The sequence below is a fragment of the Aspergillus sclerotioniger genome (assembly GCF_003184525.1).
Source record: "Aspergillus sclerotioniger CBS 115572 chromosome Unknown BO94scaffold_2, whole genome shotgun sequence".
Classification (NCBI taxonomy): domain Eukaryota; kingdom Fungi; phylum Ascomycota; class Eurotiomycetes; order Eurotiales; family Aspergillaceae; genus Aspergillus; species Aspergillus sclerotioniger.
The window spans coordinates 851,378-868,443 of NW_020290992.1; the positions used below are offsets into that span (position 1 = coordinate 851,378).

At 49.6% G+C, this 17,066-nt stretch overlaps 5 protein-coding genes across 5 annotated transcripts; 2 read left to right on the plus strand and 3 right to left on the minus strand.

Annotated features, from left to right (window-relative positions):
• The first annotated feature begins 271 nt into the window (after positions 1–271).
• On the plus strand, positions 272–1,266 carry BO94DRAFT_135417 (uncharacterized protein). Its single transcript, XM_025605692.1, has 3 exons — positions 272–355; positions 423–586; positions 649–1,266. The coding sequence occupies exons 2-3, from the start codon at positions 523–525 to the stop codon at positions 1,032–1,034; spliced, it is 450 nt and encodes a 149-aa protein (XP_025472518.1). The 5' UTR covers positions 272–355; positions 423–522; the 3' UTR covers positions 1,035–1,266.
• Positions 1,267–1,413: 147 nt separating this feature from the next.
• Positions 1,414–3,866, plus strand: BO94DRAFT_541858 (uncharacterized protein; the record flags this gene model as incomplete). The annotated part of the gene is made up of 4 exons (XM_025613062.1): positions 1,414–2,535; positions 2,788–2,958; positions 3,051–3,622; positions 3,749–3,866. The coding sequence occupies 4 exons, from the start codon at positions 1,414–1,416 to the stop codon at positions 3,864–3,866; spliced, it is 1,983 nt and encodes a 660-aa protein (XP_025472519.1).
• A 790-nt stretch (positions 3,867–4,656) lies between these two features.
• On the minus strand, positions 4,657–9,202 carry BO94DRAFT_541859 (ubiquitin-binding TORC1 subunit KOG1; the record flags this gene model as incomplete). Its single annotated transcript, XM_025613063.1, has 5 exons — positions 4,657–4,846; positions 4,897–5,234; positions 5,283–5,616; positions 5,665–8,720; positions 8,768–9,202. The coding sequence occupies 5 exons, from the start codon at positions 9,200–9,202 to the stop codon at positions 4,657–4,659; spliced, it is 4,353 nt and encodes a 1,450-aa protein (XP_025472520.1).
• Positions 9,203–14,336: 5,134 nt separating this feature from the next.
• Positions 14,337–15,648, minus strand: BO94DRAFT_600341 (uncharacterized protein; the record flags this gene model as incomplete). Its single annotated transcript, XM_025616346.1, has 3 exons — positions 14,337–15,465; positions 15,522–15,531; positions 15,624–15,648. 3 exons carry the CDS (start codon positions 15,646–15,648, stop codon positions 14,730–14,732), a joined length of 771 nt encoding a protein of 256 aa, XP_025472521.1. The 3' UTR covers positions 14,337–14,729.
• Positions 15,649–15,934: 286 nt separating this feature from the next.
• Positions 15,935–16,644, minus strand: BO94DRAFT_135745 (uncharacterized protein). The gene has a single exon (XM_025605694.1). The coding sequence runs from the start codon at positions 16,527–16,529 to the stop codon at positions 16,146–16,148; it is 384 nt and encodes a 127-aa protein (XP_025472522.1). The 5' UTR covers positions 16,530–16,644; the 3' UTR covers positions 15,935–16,145.
• Between the last annotated feature and the right edge of the window lie 422 nt (positions 16,645–17,066).

Consider the following 17,066-nt stretch of genomic DNA (forward strand, 5'->3'; position numbering starts at 1 on the left):
TTGTGGCCTTGGTGGAATGTAACGGCCAGTGGGGGATGCTTTGGTGGGACCGCAGGGCAACAAGCGGGGTTGTTCTGTGGCGCCATCCGGGGTTCCGTGGCTGGTGCCGGCCAAGCTTAAGATGGGGCTGGCGGGGTGGAATGACGTGAATGACATCCTGATCCCGCGGTTCCCAACGTCATTTCTCGTGGTGGTACGATTAGTGAGATCCCACAGCAACTTAACATATGATGAGCGTTCTGAGTCACTGGCTCAGAATTATAAGGTAGACTTTCGCCAGATGGGATCTAATCAGTCTATCACTCACGGCAAGTGATTTCATTCTAGAAGTGCACCTAGGGTGGGTTCATGACAGGTGAGGCCGATCTGTTCCCGGACCAGCCTTTCGAGAGGAGCCTGGACCTTATTTGAACCTGCGGTAGCCTTGCGCAATATTTCGAGTGGGAGCCATCGTGGCATATCCTGCTTGATGGAAAAATCAACTTGTTGAACCTCACTACACCGAACTAAGCTATCGGCACGATGTCGAACCTCATATACAAGGTCAAAGATGCCATAATTGGCCATCACAACAATGCTAGTGCTAGTACGAGCATCCCTCCATCACTAGACAGGCTTCGATGAACACTAAGCCGAGTTTAGGTCAAGGGAATCACGGTCCCGGCTTCGACAGATACAGCCCTGGTGACTACGAACGCAGGACTGACACTTATGGCTCGGGTGCTGGTGGACACAATGATGATAACTATGGCTCGGGAAATACTTGCAATTATCGGGCTGGTTCTGGTAGCTATGAACCCGAAACGGAGAGGCTTGATATATCGGCAACCGGGGGACATGCGCAGGGCATGGATAGTCGAGCTAGGCCAGGCTTCGGCGGAGTAGAAGGGGGCAGCAGCTACAATAGCCCCGGAGATGACACCGGCTATTATGCGTACAGTTCTACGAACAAGCTGGACTCTGGCAAGATGGGGTCTTATATGATGGGGCCCGGCAATGTGCGCTTTGCTGGAACACAACGGAACCTATGGTAGGGGCATGTGCAAGTTATCAATGATCTCACGCAAAAGTACGGGTTACTTTTGCTCAGTGCCGTTGTAAAATGATTGGCATTGGGATAAATAGAATGCAGAAGTGAATGAGTTCTCGTTGCGGTTGCGTAGGCTCTGTTTCCGCCATGTGGGAGGAAGACGTAATGACCCCAGGCAGAAATGGTAGGAATCAGGCCATTCACCTAGATTGGAAGGCGCGACACACCGTTTGCTGTACCACGCCGTCCCTGCCTCTTCTGGTATTCACTCGTTTGTGTTGTACTTTTCATCAAATCAACCTTCGACCTCTATGGCTGCCCAACGCTCATTCTCTACATCCCAACTTACCTTATAATCCTCTGGTCCCCCGCAAAGCCCCGCAATGTCTCGCCGTCTGGTTATCACTAGAGCGTCCACGGCATCCTTGATTCACGACGAGGATCAAGAGCTGGACAACTTCGAAGCCCTGGCCTCCTCCCAGCCGATCCCTCTGTTTCAGCTCTGCACCAAGGCCGGCTCGAAGAAAGGTGCAAGAAGTCGGAAGCTTCTGTCGGAGATGCCATCTACGAGCGACCCAAAGGATTTGCGTCCGATGAGCCAACAAAAGGCCCTGTCTCATCTTTCCGCGTTACACCGTGCCAACAGTGGGGACCACCATCTGAAACTGGCCACCGAGTCTTTCGTATCCTCCCGCCTAGAATCACAGGGATGGGACAGCAGTGATGATAGTCAAATTCAACAGAACCCTTTAAGCTATTCTAGGTCTTATGACTCCTCTTACTCGTTTGGCACTCCGCTCCATCGATCGGTTACTGAGGATACTTCTTTGCACCTCTACGGAGCCAGCTTTGATCGGACCTATAGTCAATCTCCATACGAGTCCCTGCGGGTCCGTGCCCGTCTTAAGCGACCTGAAACCCGGATTACATCTGGACTTGAGATCTCGGGGCCTGGGCCACAGCACGAGCAACCCGTGGAACATGCGCATGCTCGCGAACTGGGAAAGGAGGAGAAAAGACGCAGGTTCAAGGAAGAGGTCACAGCGCTGCTCAAAAATGTGGCCCAGAATGCCGAAAGCTCCAAGACAGATGATGAACAGTTACAGCTCCGAGAAAAGGCCGTAGCAGCCCAAGCCCCCAAGACTCATACTCCACCCAAGAGTCCGATATCAGAGACCAACGCTGCCAGCACCGACAATGCGTCGAACCTTGCCAATGAAGTCGCAACTTATGCCGACAAAGTCATAAGAACACCACCCGGACTCACTAGACCCAAAGTCCTGCATCAGCAAACAACCAGATTGGAAGAAGCGGAGGCTTGGTTTCACCGGGACGGTCGAGGTCAGGACGGACTTCGGCAGCAAATTGCAGGAATCGCCGGGAACTGCGCCAGTACGAAGGAAGAGCAGATGACACTTCTCCTGGGTGACATTATTCTTAACCTCTACTCCTATATTGCTGGGGACCGTACGAAGCAGGCTGCCAACTTTGGCGATTTCGGAGAGGTAGATGCTTCCTTTTGTTCGGCCAGGAAGGATGGATATCGCAGCTATTTTGAATAATGCGATACGAAATAGGTCAGCGGGTGGGTTTATTCATGATGTAGTATTAGAGGACTAATTCCGGGAATATGATTGAAAAGCCGACAATACAAAGCAAAAGGTGTTTATTCCGTAGCGAATATTCGATCTCCGATCCGCGACTGACTGACTCCACTTGCCGCAAATCACTTCCTGCGCCCTCGACGTCACCGCCAGTCGCGCATCCCCAAATTTCCCACCCTCAGTGATCAATTGCACCACCAGCCCGGAAATCTCTTCCACACCATGCGCGACGAGATCAAAGATGCCCTCATCGAAGAGGCTGCCCATGACCGGGCCGTCGCCAAAGCGATCCTCCTATCAGGAACATACTTGTATCCCCTGAAGGTAAGAGCAACATCACCCACCATCAACCACAAACAGAACTATATCCCCCCATAAACAAACCAATGCTAACCCCCAATCCCCCCGCTCCCCAGGGCCTCATCTACACAGCCAACCATCCACCCCTCTGGCAACCCTTCCTCTCCCGCTCCGGCAAAATCATCACCCTCGGCCTAGGCGTCACCTCCACCATGTTCTTCTTCACCTACGCCCCGCAAGCAGCCTTCATGACCATCACCAACGGCGCCATGGCCCCCATCTCCGCCGCCCTCCTCGTCCTCAGCGAAAGCTCCACCATCACTACCTTCCTCGCTCGGTCTTTCCTCCTCCCCGACGCAATCACAGATACCTTTGACGCTGCTCTCCTTGAAGAAGGTCAGGATGCGCTTGTCGCGCAGGGCAGAAAGATCAATCCCAAATCCAAGTCCCATGAATCTGCGGCTGATGCGATTGAGCGTCTTGGTGAGAAGGGAGGTGTTAAGGGCGTGGGGAATGTGGAGGCCTTCACTCCGCATTTATTGCTTAGGTCGTTATTGTTCCTACCGTTGAATTTCGTTCCGGTCGTGGGAACGTTCATGTATGTTTATGCCCAGGGGAAGGTGTATGGGCCTGCTCTGCATGAGAGGTTTTTTAGGTTGAAGGGGTGGGGGAAGAAAGAGAGGGAGAGGTGGGTGGCTAGGTTGAGGGGGGGTATACTGGGTTAGTATTTCTTTCCTTTTTTTTTTCTTGGTTTCTGTCTTTTGGGGTGCTTGGGGGATGTGGGTGTCAGTGTGCTAATTGGGGATTACTCTAGATTCGGAATGGCTGCTTTTGCGCTCGAAATGATTCCGTTTGCGTCTATTGCGTTTGCCTTCACGAATACTGTTGGGGCGGCGTTGTGGTCTGCGGATTTGGAGAGGATTATGCAGTAGCCTAGTAGATCTAGGTGGTAGGTGCATGGATGAAGGGAGGGTGCTTGGTTGATAAGTATACATACCTTTGGATCTTTTTTAAAAATTAGAAGGGTGTGTGGGGGGCAGAGTATGATCACTATATTATATATTGATCTTCTTCTTCGCCTGTTGTACAGTGCCAGGTGTGACAATGTGTATTATTAGTATTAGGAGATTATCCAAAGCAAACAGGTATAAATAGAGATAGAGATAGAGATAGAGATAGAATAGAACATTATCCTGGCATTCCATGAGAATTGTGCTACCCATTGAATCAAAAAGTTTTAACTAACTCTAATGGACCCCACGTCTAATCCAATCGACTACTGGTCCAGGATGAGTATCTACAAGACAGAAAGCATCTACACACACACACGCACACCAAAGCAACGCTGGGTATAGTCTGATGATGATTAGAAGAACCTGGGTCTGCCTGTACAGTTATGTCCATCCATATACAAGCGACACTTGTCAATGGGGGGAAGCGAAGCACGAAGAAACAAGCCTGAGCGCCAACAGAAAGCTAGCCGACCTACGCCAGAAAGTGATGCTTCATGATTGCCATTAAAAAGGGGTAGGTGGAAGAAAAGTTCGAAAAAAAGAACATTACCCGGAAGAAAAGAGACCTGTACTAACCCAAGCGCCGAATTTGCTGGTGGGAAGGGGTGGAAGGGATGGGGGGGAAGGGGGGGGGGGGTGGATGGCTCTGGAGCGGGATTGACGCGAATGCCGTTTCCAGCAATGGTTCGTTGACGTTGGGTAATTGAAGCTAGCAGTTCACGAGGTTGATGTGGTTGTCGTTGAGGGCAGCGCAGGCTAGCAGAGTGCGGTGGGGATGGAAGGCGGTGCTTGCAATCGGGGAAGAGCGGTTGTGGTGGAGGAAGCTCGAGTACGGCTCGAAGGTTGATAGATAGGAACCGTCGACGTTGAAGGTCTTGACTTCGTGTCGGTTGGTACCCCTGGTTTAAAGTTAGTGGGATTGTAGGCATCAGGGGAGGAGGTCACATACACCATGAACACCGGGGCATGTTCATGCACACTCAATGTGCGAAGCGTATCCCTGGTGGCGGAGAAAGTCGAGATGGGCATGTCCATTCGGAGATCCCACAGTCTGATCTCACCGTTTCGACTACCAGATACTAGTTCTCTCAGCCCACCTCGTTGCATATGGACATTCGTGATCCACTGCTTGTGCTCGCGCCAGACCTTGACCATAGACGTCGTCGGCTTAAGGCGTTGGTCAAACACTCTAACCGCACCGTCGCCAAATCCTGCCACGAATATATTGCCCGCCACCTGATCAGACGTCAGGGAGGTAATGCAAGACCCAGATCGGGCGGGAATATCCTATACACTAGTCAGAAGCGAATCAATGCTAGGGCACATGAGGCATACGTTAGTGCACACTTCGGTGGCTGCGTTCCACACTCGGATGACCTTGACATCACCTGCAACCAACGCCTTACCCTGACCCTGCTGCCAGTCAAGAACCAGGCCGGCATTGCGGTTACTGGGGATGAGCTCTGGCAGGGCCCTGAATGAAGTGACTATCTCAACGTTCTTTGAGGACTCGTAGTTCCGGAACACTTTCAAGACTCCGTCTGAGGAACCGGTCATCAGGAGTGCTTGATCATCCTCGTTGATATAGCGGACTTCGTTGATCTTTGAGCCAGCTGGATTTCCATTGGAAAAGCGATTAAGGCGCTTGTGGCTCTGCCAGTCCCAAATACTACCTCGAGGTTAGCACACTTCATCCTGCGCAGGCTCTGACACGTACGCAATCGTATCCCGGTCATCCGCGACCGCGAGGTGGTCCTCGAACTGATGGAAACACATCTTCAAAGGCTGGCTGCTGTTAGACAGGAGAGACAACGAGTTATCCCAACGGCTGCTACCGGCGACTCCTTTCAGGGGCTGGGTCTCCGCGATGATCTTCTCGTTGCGACTCCGTCTCCAAAGGCGTTCGTTGTAATCCGCACTGCCGGGTTCATCGGGCTCGTTGGGTTTCATCTGGGGTTCCCGGAAATACTGGATAGGGGTAAGAAGTTGCTCATACTCAAGGTGGTTCTTTGCGCTCATCAAATCAAAGAGTTCTAGGATTACCTCTGTGGACCAATCTAGGAATCTGCTCATCAAGGGAATCGTCGGGTTTGCAGAAGGATCTCTGGGTTCAAAGCCTCGGGACGTAGGGGTTGGAGCCTGGTGATATGCCGTCGCGGGAGCGACTTGATCGTTGACCTCCGGGGGGCGCGTCCACTCTGGGGGAGCTCGTCCTCTCGGCGTCATGGGCACTCGATTCTTCGGGGCCGTTGAGGCTTGCTGCGACTGCGCCTCTGCCGGTGATGAATTGCCGAATGCCAGATTCTTGAGCGACGCGGCGACACTTGCCGTTCGCTTGAGGCTCAATGAGAGGTAGCCCTCCTGTTTTGGGGGTGCAACGGAGGGAGGCGTCGGTGGTGGTGCGGCCTTCTTGGACTCGGGCCTTTCCCGGACCTGGAACTTCTGTGATATGCGGCTTGAGAGATCCAGAATCTCATTCCGGATCTTATTGGTTAGCGAGGCCATGGGGGATTGAAGGAGACAGATATGAATGAAGTCAACCACCATGCCCGCATCTTGAGCAATGTCGGGGTGGGGGTCAACAGAAAGGATAAGTAGTTGTTTCCAAATGGTACCAAAGGTTGTATTCCTGGATAATGTCTGGGACCTATGACTGGGATCCGTGGAGCCATTCGCAGAGACATTGGGCACATCCTCCAGGTAGAGGCTTCGGGTACCATCTTGCTCCAGTTTGAGGAGAAGGTTCTGTTTCTCATCCTGGAATTCTTCGTACGCAGCAACCAGGAATTTGTTCTGGTAGCGTCTAACAAACGTCGAGAAAAAGACCAGGAGTTCTTTTCTTACAAGAACACTGCCGTCCGATGACATGGGCAGCACCGCCATGGCCAGCGATTCTTCAATCTGGGCAACCTGGTCTGTCAAATCTGGAATACCCAGGAACGTTGTCACTGCATGGAGCATTGCAGCTCGAACCTCGGGGACTGGATCGAAATTCAGCTCGCAAAGTCTGGCAGGGGCAGCGCACCGAATCCCCATCCACTTGGCTTCGGGGAAGTCAGACCACAACATGCTAATGCAGAGGCATGACCATTGGCGCAACAGAGGATTCTCGACATCCATGAGGTGTTTCAGACAAGAGTCAAAAAGCTCAGAAGACAGGCACACATTCTGGCCTTGAGGGTAATTCTTGCAGAAGATTGAAACGATGAACGCACACATCGCTCGGTGTTCGCTGGCATTTCCCACGGGAATCGGAGACGACGGATTGAGAATCGAGATGAAGTAGTGGATTCCATTGTCTTTCAACAGATCGTTTTGCACCGTATGGTCGACAGCCATGATCCTTGCCCAGATAAAGACCATCACCGGCTTCAGCTCTTGAGCTGCGGACTGCAGGAGCTTTACGACGTAGGGGAAGATACCGATGCTTAAGGCCAGGTGAACTGCCCAAGGTCCCAGATCCAGGAACTTGCTCAGCAGTATCAGTGCCCTGAGTCTATGTGCCTGACTGAGAAGGACCTGAAGCACGATGGGCAGCTGATCTGGGGGATTCTTCTCCGTCGGGCCTGAAGACAGGTAAACCTCGAAAGCGGTAAGCTGCTCCGCAAAGAAAGTCGAGTGCTGATACTCATATTGCCTCCGACCTTCCTCATGGTCAATCAGGGCCGGTAGCTGCGACAAGACCATCTCAACTGCCAAGTCCCAGCTCTTCCATAATGAGTGATGATGAGTTTCTGGAAGCTCGGGGGAAGAGATTGGATGACATTTGTAAGTACGCATGATACGCTCGCCAAGCAGAAAGTTCCTGAACAGAGCAGCCACCATAAGGTCTTGACGGAAAAGCTTCTTGAACAGTGCCCGTGGTAAGGTATTCCAGGCGATAGTGTCCGTGATCGCGGTGAAAATCCAGTTCAACTCTCCTAGTGGGCTCCGGCGGTCCTGTAGACGGCCTGGGACCCTGAAATCGTCAATTGAGATATTCGTTTGCAAGGGATTCTGTAGGATGAAGAAGCGCAGAGCAATCTCGATAGGGGTAGTCAAGCAACAAGTGAAGAGATCCGCCGGGAGATCGGGATTCGTAGGGAGCGACTCGGCCTTTTGACATGCCGCGAGGATGATGCAGTCGCCATAGTTCTGGACGATGGCATTGGGATCCCGCTTCTTCGCCTCGACATTCTCCTTCTCATGTTTGTCGACAAATGTGTGGAAATTATGAACGATGTTTCCCGCATGTGAAACATCGAAGACGAACAGGCTAGGTCCGGCGAGCCAAGATTGCAGGTCGTACAGTGACACCGGAATGTACTGGGTATAGTTCTTGTTGAATACCCAAATCTCCCCCGACTGAGTAGGGAGAGGAACGCCGTGGCCGTTGTAATGAAATAGCACTCGCTCGTCCTTGGCGTTACGTCGCAGAGATATGCAAAACTTTTTGGTCTCATCGACAGATGGGTCAAGATATTGCTTGTACCTAGTTCTTAAGCTAAGTGTCTCATACTGCTCTTGTAGTTTCTTCCCAATCTGTTCCATGATCTTGTTATGGCCACCGCCAGTCGTAGACGTGGGATCGACCCAGCATTCCAGCTTAGCGGTCGGATTCGTCTTGACCACATCGGGCGGGTCGACGCCAATGTTCAGGCATATGGCTAGCGCAGCAGAGACGGTCTTCAGGCGGTCCTTCATTCGCCAGTCTTGACTAGGCCAGCTTCCGACTGGATCCCTGGGGATGCCGTTCGTCTCATGGCGCTTCTCTGTGAAGTACATGTAGAAATTCTAGGAAGATCAGACCTCTGAATATTGACCTTCTTTGATCCGCTTACCGAGTGCAAGACTTTCAGATACTCGCTCGAAGTATACTCCTCCTGCCATCCATGTCTCATCGCGATGTCCTCTTCCTCATCCCCTGCAAAGGATTTATCGAGTCCCACTCTGGGGCCATAGTCGCTTCGAGCCCTCTTCAGCATTGACGGCCTTGCGGAATCCGACGCTCGATCCGAAATCAGTCGGCCATTGCTTTCTATGAGAGCCGGGTTCTCGCCTGCGGAAGAGCTAGTCGGTCTTTCGGGGGTTATCACAGGGGGCTGCTTCGGCTCAACGGTAGTGAAGGATCGGTGGTGACCGGGAACAGGCGCGGGGGATCTGTCGCGCGGGGGGATGTGTGTTTCCAGATCCGGCCCAAAGGCAACACGGACGGACTTGTGGTGACTCTTTCGAGGTTCAGGGTTTGACGCCTGCTGTTGAACTGCGTGCTCCATTCTGAATTCGGGTCAATCGGTATTCCGTTATGGGTAGATGGTCATCATGTAGCGTGTGGTAAGTATTATGGAGAAGGCAGGCCGAGACCTGAGTAGATGAGGTTATTAGCATAACCTGAGAAATAAAGGCATCTATACCGATAATTTTGCAATAGTGGTTGGCTATGGGGGTGGATGCGCACGTGAAAATCCTCTCACCTTATCAATAATCATGTCACAGCGCATGCACAGAGAGCAGGCCGATTCTCATACCCAATCCGGAGGGTCAGCAGTCAGCAGCCAGCAGTTAGGAGAACGCTCTGTGGCGAGGGACCTCTGCCACGGTCAGGAATTATCGGAAAGTCGGACTCCAGGCGATTCGGTCTCCCCAGAACGTTGGAACTGCTGACACTCCCTTCCAGAAGCGCGGGGAACTCCGTTGATGATGTCGTTCGGAGAGATCCATGAGCTCTGGCCGGGATGCTCTTGGCAACGAGCGGTCGGAACATCGTTATCCCCGGAGCATATCCAAAATTGCGCTTAACTGCATTGGGATGTGCCCATGAATGTCCCCAGTACGATACTATACTCCATTGTCACAGAATTTGGAATGGATCATGAGTTTCCCAGCCTTAATTAACTCTCACTAACTTTACTAATTTTTGCACTGGACAGGATTATGGAGCAAAAGATTTGAAAGGTATCCAAGTTCTCTTACCCTCTAAATATATTGTCAAGGTGTAGCGCAATCATTCAGTACTCCGTAGTATACCGGTACCTTTCCTACCCTCTCTAACCCCAGACCGCCCAGGCCATTGTTGTCCTTACATCAGGGTTTAGGGGAGGGAACTGCCCCATTTTGCTAGGTCATCTGCAGGATTCTGTCCCGTCTTGTGACCAAAGTCTAAAACAAAAGGGCATTAATCCTGGGCCACTGAGCAAAGCACAGGTTTCCATATTCTATCGTTACATCTATCCACCACGATAGAGAGATCCACGGCCTAGCGGAACACTACCCCCTACTGGAATGCGTCTCGGCGGGCATCTCAGCCAGCATCCTAATACTAAAATAACCACCAAGCCGACCACCTATCTACACATAAAAAACGTGTTTTTCTTGCCTGATTCGGCTAAAATAAGCAGTATTTAATACTATTCAAATATCTAAATCACTATTAATATTAAAAAATATAAATTCAGAAGTAATTATAAAAAAAACCTTTTCTAAATATTATTATCTCTACTTCTGCTTTTAATCCTTGACCTGGCTTAGTTGCACGAGATTCCTTATACTTCTGAATATAATAATCTTTATAATAATATTACTTCTTTATTTCTCAATTCTATTAGAAAATCTAATATAATTAAACTAGAACTTCTTAACTAGTATCTAGAGATAGGAAGACCCTGTATATCTCTATTAAAATTAAAGATTAAGAAAGCTGTTACAGACCCCTGCTAGCCAGGTTACTAGCGAAGCGGACCCGTCAGGCAGAAAGTGTCGGCAAGGCAGGTCTCGGACGACCAGCAACTCTTATCGAGTAGAATCCCGGTTTGAGTGACACCAGAAGCGGCCTTACGTCACGTGATTATCTACCATTGAATCTACCATTGAAGGTATACGCAGGGTATACTGAGATCCTGGATCGCGATTGGATCGACCATCGATCTACCCTAGATGGTATACGATATGGTATACGGAGGATAGGATATTTAAGGACACTCTTTCATGTACTTAGCTAGTTCTGTTCTTCGTGCTCAATAACACTGTCTTTAAGTAACCATATGTTTGGAAAGCTTAGTGACAACACTCGTCCGCACTCACTTACGGATAGCTGCGCGGCACTATTCGGCCTTACTTCTCTTCCTTGGTTCAAGACTAGTTGCCCTTAGATAGTCATCAGTCTGACACTACCTCGACCCAGTTCGAAGGTACGTATACCAGTGAAGCTAAGCTAACAGGAACAGGGAAGCGATCCTAGGGTTTGACAAAAGCTATCTAAGGTATTTAAACTGGCTAGATTAACTTTATTAATAAAGTATCCAGAATCTATAAAATCCTTAAATTAATACTGTATTACTGATATAATAAAATATATGGTACCTGAGCTGAGACTAAAGTATTGTTACGGACCCCTGCTAGTTAAGCTACTAGTAAGGCGGACTCGTCAGGCAGAAGACACCGACAAGGCAACGGCCGGACTATCAGCGACGTCTATCGGGTGGAAACTCGGTTCGAGTAACCAACGCCCGGAACGACTACGCATCACGTGACCACGGGTATATGGAATGGTATACGAATGGGTATATGGTATATGGTATACGGTACACGGGACGGTATACAACTCGGTATACGAAGAATGGGATATATAAGGACGCTCTTTCCTGTACTTAGATAGTTCTGTTCTTCGTGCTCAATAATACTGTCTTTAAGTAACCATATGTTTAGAAAAGCTTAGCAACAACACTCGTCTGCACTCACTTACGGATAATTGCGCGGCACTATTCGGCCTTACTTCTCTTCTCTTGTTCAAGACCAGTTATTCCTAGATAGTCATCAGCCTGATACCACCTCGATTCAGTTCGACAGTACGTATACCAGTGAAGCTAAGCTAACAGGAACAGGGAAGCGATCCTAGGGTTTGACAAGTATCTACTTAAAAACTTAATAAAATAAATAAAGTCTTGATCTGTGATTACATTATTCAGTAAGTTAAATTAAGATTTTTATTTAATTATAAAGTAATACACGAGGCTGCAAATATTCTCAGTATTCCTGGACATTTTCGTTCGTTCCTGGACAAATTTTCGTGGTAACTGAGCGGATACACCAAGAATTTCCCACTATAATCGATCTAGCTTTAGCTATTACGCAATGTAAATGGAATTAGACCAAGATCAGATTTCATGGGTCTCTTCTTGGTAATCTGTTCGTATTCTATGTGTGGTTGCAAAACCAGAGCACAAGTTGCACAGTTTTAGTACTCTGATAACTTTCCCACTAGGGAGCTAGTTCAAAAATGGGTATAGGAGCGGCTTTACGTGGTCGCCGAAGAATTTTTTGGTAAAAGCTGCCATACCTGACCATGTCTGGACTTGGGCATTGATTGTAAGGGAGTCTAGCGGAAGGTTTGTCGCATCTGCAGCAGGTTCGGAGCGACCATTGAGGACATCATCCCACTGGAACGACAGTTGCCGGTGCCATGCGAAGTGCGCGTCTGGCACAGTGCGCAGCCGTACCGTTATGTACCTGTGGAGACAAGGCAAGCAGTTTGGTTCAGTGCAACAACTATTACAGCTTTGGTGAACTCTAATCACACGCAGCTGCTCATTAACACTGGGCAGCTGCAGCGAAGTACAGGTGATACAAATTGAATCTCTCTGTTGTCTGCTTCACACCGCCCTTGAGCGTCTCATGGTTGTCATCTCCCTCGTTCCCGCCCCCGTTCCCCCTCATTGAGCAGGGCCGTTCATTCTCAAGTCGACTAGGGTGTTGAACGCCTGCTAATTGCACCTATAGCCAGGGAGGCCCCACTGAGTGGATCCATATGAGTTGTGAACAGATCGTCTGGTCCCCACCAATCTCTTCTCCTGGACAGGCCGTTTATTCTTCTCGACCAAGACAGTAGTAGGTTGACTCTAACTGTCGGGCATTCCCCTAATTGCGACCGGTGATGCATTCCCAACCGTAGACGAACTTTCACTAAGAAAAGCGCACCTGCAGCCGGTCTTCCCTGTCCAAAACATCATCATCCAAAATGTAGCCGAGCAGCCCACAAGTACTGCGGGCATCATTATTCCCCGAGACCGGAGAAGGAGCAGCCTGCATCAAGCGAATCTTGCGGCCCTGCGACGAATTCTTCTTAGGGAGGGCCGTATGTTATTCGTCTCCTGCAGATTCTTTCCCGCCCGATGACCGGCCGCGGATAGAGCTGAATGACGCAGCACTTTCGAGCTGTCATCTTAGACCACCACTGTCGGCTGGGGATTTGAGGACGGATCCGAAGTTGCACCACAGTAGCCATAACTGGCCCAGAGTGATCTGTGCTTTAGGTGTCATGGACGGTTGCATAACAGCACCAGCGGTATACCGGCAAATATCACTACGTAATGTGACCAGGAGTTCTGTGTCAACGCTACAATCTTGGATGCTCCTACGTGTGACTAGGTTCGATATCCTAAAAACACCGCCAACACAGCTCTTTTCCTGCAAGTGTACCGTAAGATTCAGAATCGCCTTCCGTCTGTGTTACTGTTCTCTTTTCTAAAGGCCCCACTGCCAAGACTGAGATATGTACGCTAACCAATAACGGTAAGCATGTTACAGAGACATAACGACCGGTGGTATGGATCGTCTCTCAGCATAATGTCATATAATTCTTCTATTACGTATCTGTTACGGACCCCTGCTAGTTAACCCACTAAGTGGAAGGGGACTCGCTAGGCAGAAAGCGCCGATAAGGGCAGCGCTCAAGCACACGACAACTCTTATTTAGGAGAACTGCGGATTGCTACCACGACGCCCGGAACGGCCACGCGTCACGTCATAATGGGTATATGAAATGGACTATGGTTAGGTATACGGTATACAGTTGTTTGCAAAACCACCATGCCTACCTCTTGACGCTCAGCCTCTTTCCCAATCCATAGCCTTCCTGCGCTAGTCTTTATACGTTTAGTGTGCATATTAGACTCCTTGGCAATACTGGTCCCGTTTTGTAAGTATTATAACCTTACTTCCTTTTTGTTACAGTACCTGTAAAAGCTTTACAGGAACCTAGAAGCTTCCATGTCCGGAACAATGCTCAGGTGTCCACATTCGTATTGCTTTTCGCTTCTCTAAACCACCCCACAGTTCTTATACCGTGGTGCAGAAAGTAGTAGAGCGATGTCTCCGTACTTGTCGCCAGCACCGATTTAGCTTATTTGTAATATGCAGCCAGTCGTGGCAAGTCAATCTCGAAAGCCAATGAAGCTGCCGAGCGCAGGAAGCAGGCGGTCATAAAGCTACAAACATAGGTTAGGCCAGTGACTAATGACAGCAACCATGCTGAGAACTTTAGGTGAATACCTCCTGCAGAGCGTTGTACTTAGGCGGAATGGCAGTTTCTACAGGACGTAATTGGCCTCCAAGTTGCAACTAGCAGCGTAAGCAAGGCGTTTTCCTCGACTAGTGGGTCCAAAGAAACAGTTCAACAAGAGAAGAATCGCGAATGAGCCTTACAACCCAGGCCTCTTCTGCACGGGAATTACAAAAGACAGCGAGCTGAAAGAGGAACGAATCAATTACACCATGCTCTTATTATTATGTACGAAAGACCCCAACCATTGATTTACCCCAGAGCAAGTAGGGTCTTCATGACGGCATGACAAGCAGCAATGAGATACAGTACTAAACTGAAATATCTTTGATAGTCTGCCTTTTGTCTAACTACTCTGCTGAACACCAGGAATCCTTGTCTGAATTTACTTCAGTTCGTTCAACTTGAGCAATAATACTATCGTGCTGCTGTTGTCCAATGACATGGAATAGAGGGAAACGGCCAGGTCACAGAAGCTTCCCAGAAGTACTTCCTTTCGAGACGTAGCCGGCTCGCACTCGCCCAACTTCCAGCCTTTCATACTCTTTCTCTTTCGATGTTTTTTGTACGGTAAGTATATAGTATTCCTTGTTAGGGTCATCCTTATCGTCATCTCTACTCACTCCGATGACAAGACAGTCCCGAGACTTAACTTTGGCCGCCGAATTCGTGTCAAAATGTAGGATGCCGACTTCGACTTCCTTCGTAGCTTCGACCTTCTTTGTACTGGTGAATATTATATGCTCTCCATCCCTTTCTTGCGTATAACAACCTTCGAATTGTCGAACTTCGATATTGATGCCGCGCTCGGACTCGTCAAAGCTCAGGCTTTGGTGTCTTGGGACTTTAAGATCCGATTGTGTCAAAAAGTCAATTTTACCATTATAAAGCATCCAAGACCACGACAGCATATAATCATCGTCATAAAAAATTTGATCATTCTCCATTCCAGCCCGCTTCCACAAGAGAAGCCGAGAAAGAAAGCAATGGAAGACACCGTATCTGACTTTAGTAGCTAGAGCTTCCTTAATACGCTCAGCTATGCCGGAAAATGCAACTACCTTATCCTTTTTCGGGAAGGTAAGATCACGACGAGAGTAGTCCGTGATAAGCTCTTGGAGAAATAAGGCTAACGATTTATAACCGAAGAACATGAGCCGGGCAGGGTCAGACAGAAACGGTGGAGCTCCTTCCTGATTTGAGCTAGCTTGTCGCGTAGCCTCCAGGCTAGTGCAAAGCACTATTGCCTCGCAACTTACCGGTTCAACACTCTTTGAATGTAAAGCAAGATAAACCTAGCTCGTGGACCCCCATCGTTTCTGAGGCCCCACTGCTGTTGAACAGTGATCAATTTTGCATACCCATCAACTTCGATGAGCCATCCATCTTGTGCGGTCTATCGGTCCGTTGCGGACCCTTTTCTTGTCTTCGGGCTATCAACAAAGAAGTATCCTTACTTTGACCCTTAGGGAGCCTTCAAAACATTCGCGTGCTTTGATTCTATTGACATTTGGTGATCCTTACAGATATTCCCCCATGATAATCAAGCTGACTAATCGTTGTGGTTCGGTTCGGGGTGCAGCTATGAACAACATCCTACGTTTGCCTGAGAACTCTCAGTTTCTATTTCATTACTGCTGGTTCATATTGCCCATGTGTGTAAGCGGGTATTATCTCTTCTGCCGTCATTATTAGGCGGTACCAGGTCGTTTTGGCTTGAGAGTCCCCTCCCCGCGAATGCTTCCCACACTCCGCCCGCCGTCTCATCGGTGGGTGATCCAGTTCACGGCAGCAAAAGTCAATGATCGGGTCCCGTCCGAGCTCAGGCCGAGCTCAAGGTATGACAGAATCCTGTGCGGCGGGAGGTTCTGGTGCAAGACTCCTTAGGGACGGATCTCAGACCCCGCAATCTCATGTGTAATCATCTTATCATGTTCTATTCCATATATCTGCTCATCCGCCCAGGCCATGACAGGTATGTCGCGTAGCCCGCAAGCTCCGTGTGTTTGTTGCCAGAGTGCGTAGTGTATCTCGTGGGACCTTGTTCCGCATCTGGGGGGCTGTTCTCTATGTACCATAATATATCCATACGCTGTGCAGGTCGCAGACGGGACTCCTCGGGGGCGTTGTGGCGCCCCGAGGCGTGTGTACTCTCGGTCGGTATTTTCAGTTGGCGGTGTTTCCAGTTGCTGGATCAGTGTGGTAGCACGATGGATGTTCACTACTGTTCCCTCCTGGAGCCTGATCTGCGTCAGAATCGAAACCATTACCTGGGGTCAGGTTCGGCGATGCGCAGCTAGCTCCAGATTCGGGTGGACGTTCGACGTGTGTTAGGGGTGATGAGAGCTCCACCCCTCTCTTATTGGCTACCGTACCCTCTCCAAGCTCAGGATCATCCTGTAGCTGCTCGCTTTTTTTCGAAACAAAGAAAACTTATGTGACTCCCGTCCTGCTTTCCTTCCCCCTCCCCCCAAAGTAAGAGTACTTAAGACAAAACTGGATTGATTGTATATCAGCGTAAATATATACCAGTGTTAATGCAGAAATCACCTTCGTCTTTTCCTACGTTCGAAAAGGGGCCGTATATCCGTCGCCGTTGTTTAGTCTGCATCCATAACCTCCAAGCCCGCGGCCTCAGACGCCTCTGCTGCCATTGCGTCCCAAGGACTCGAAAAAAAGCGAATACAAAACAAACAATTTATTAACGCCCGGCGGCTGAGCCGAAAGGGCAACTATCGCTAATCTACTAGTACATTTCCTACCGGGTGCCATGTCTCCTTCTAGCCCGTACAGTTTCACGTTTA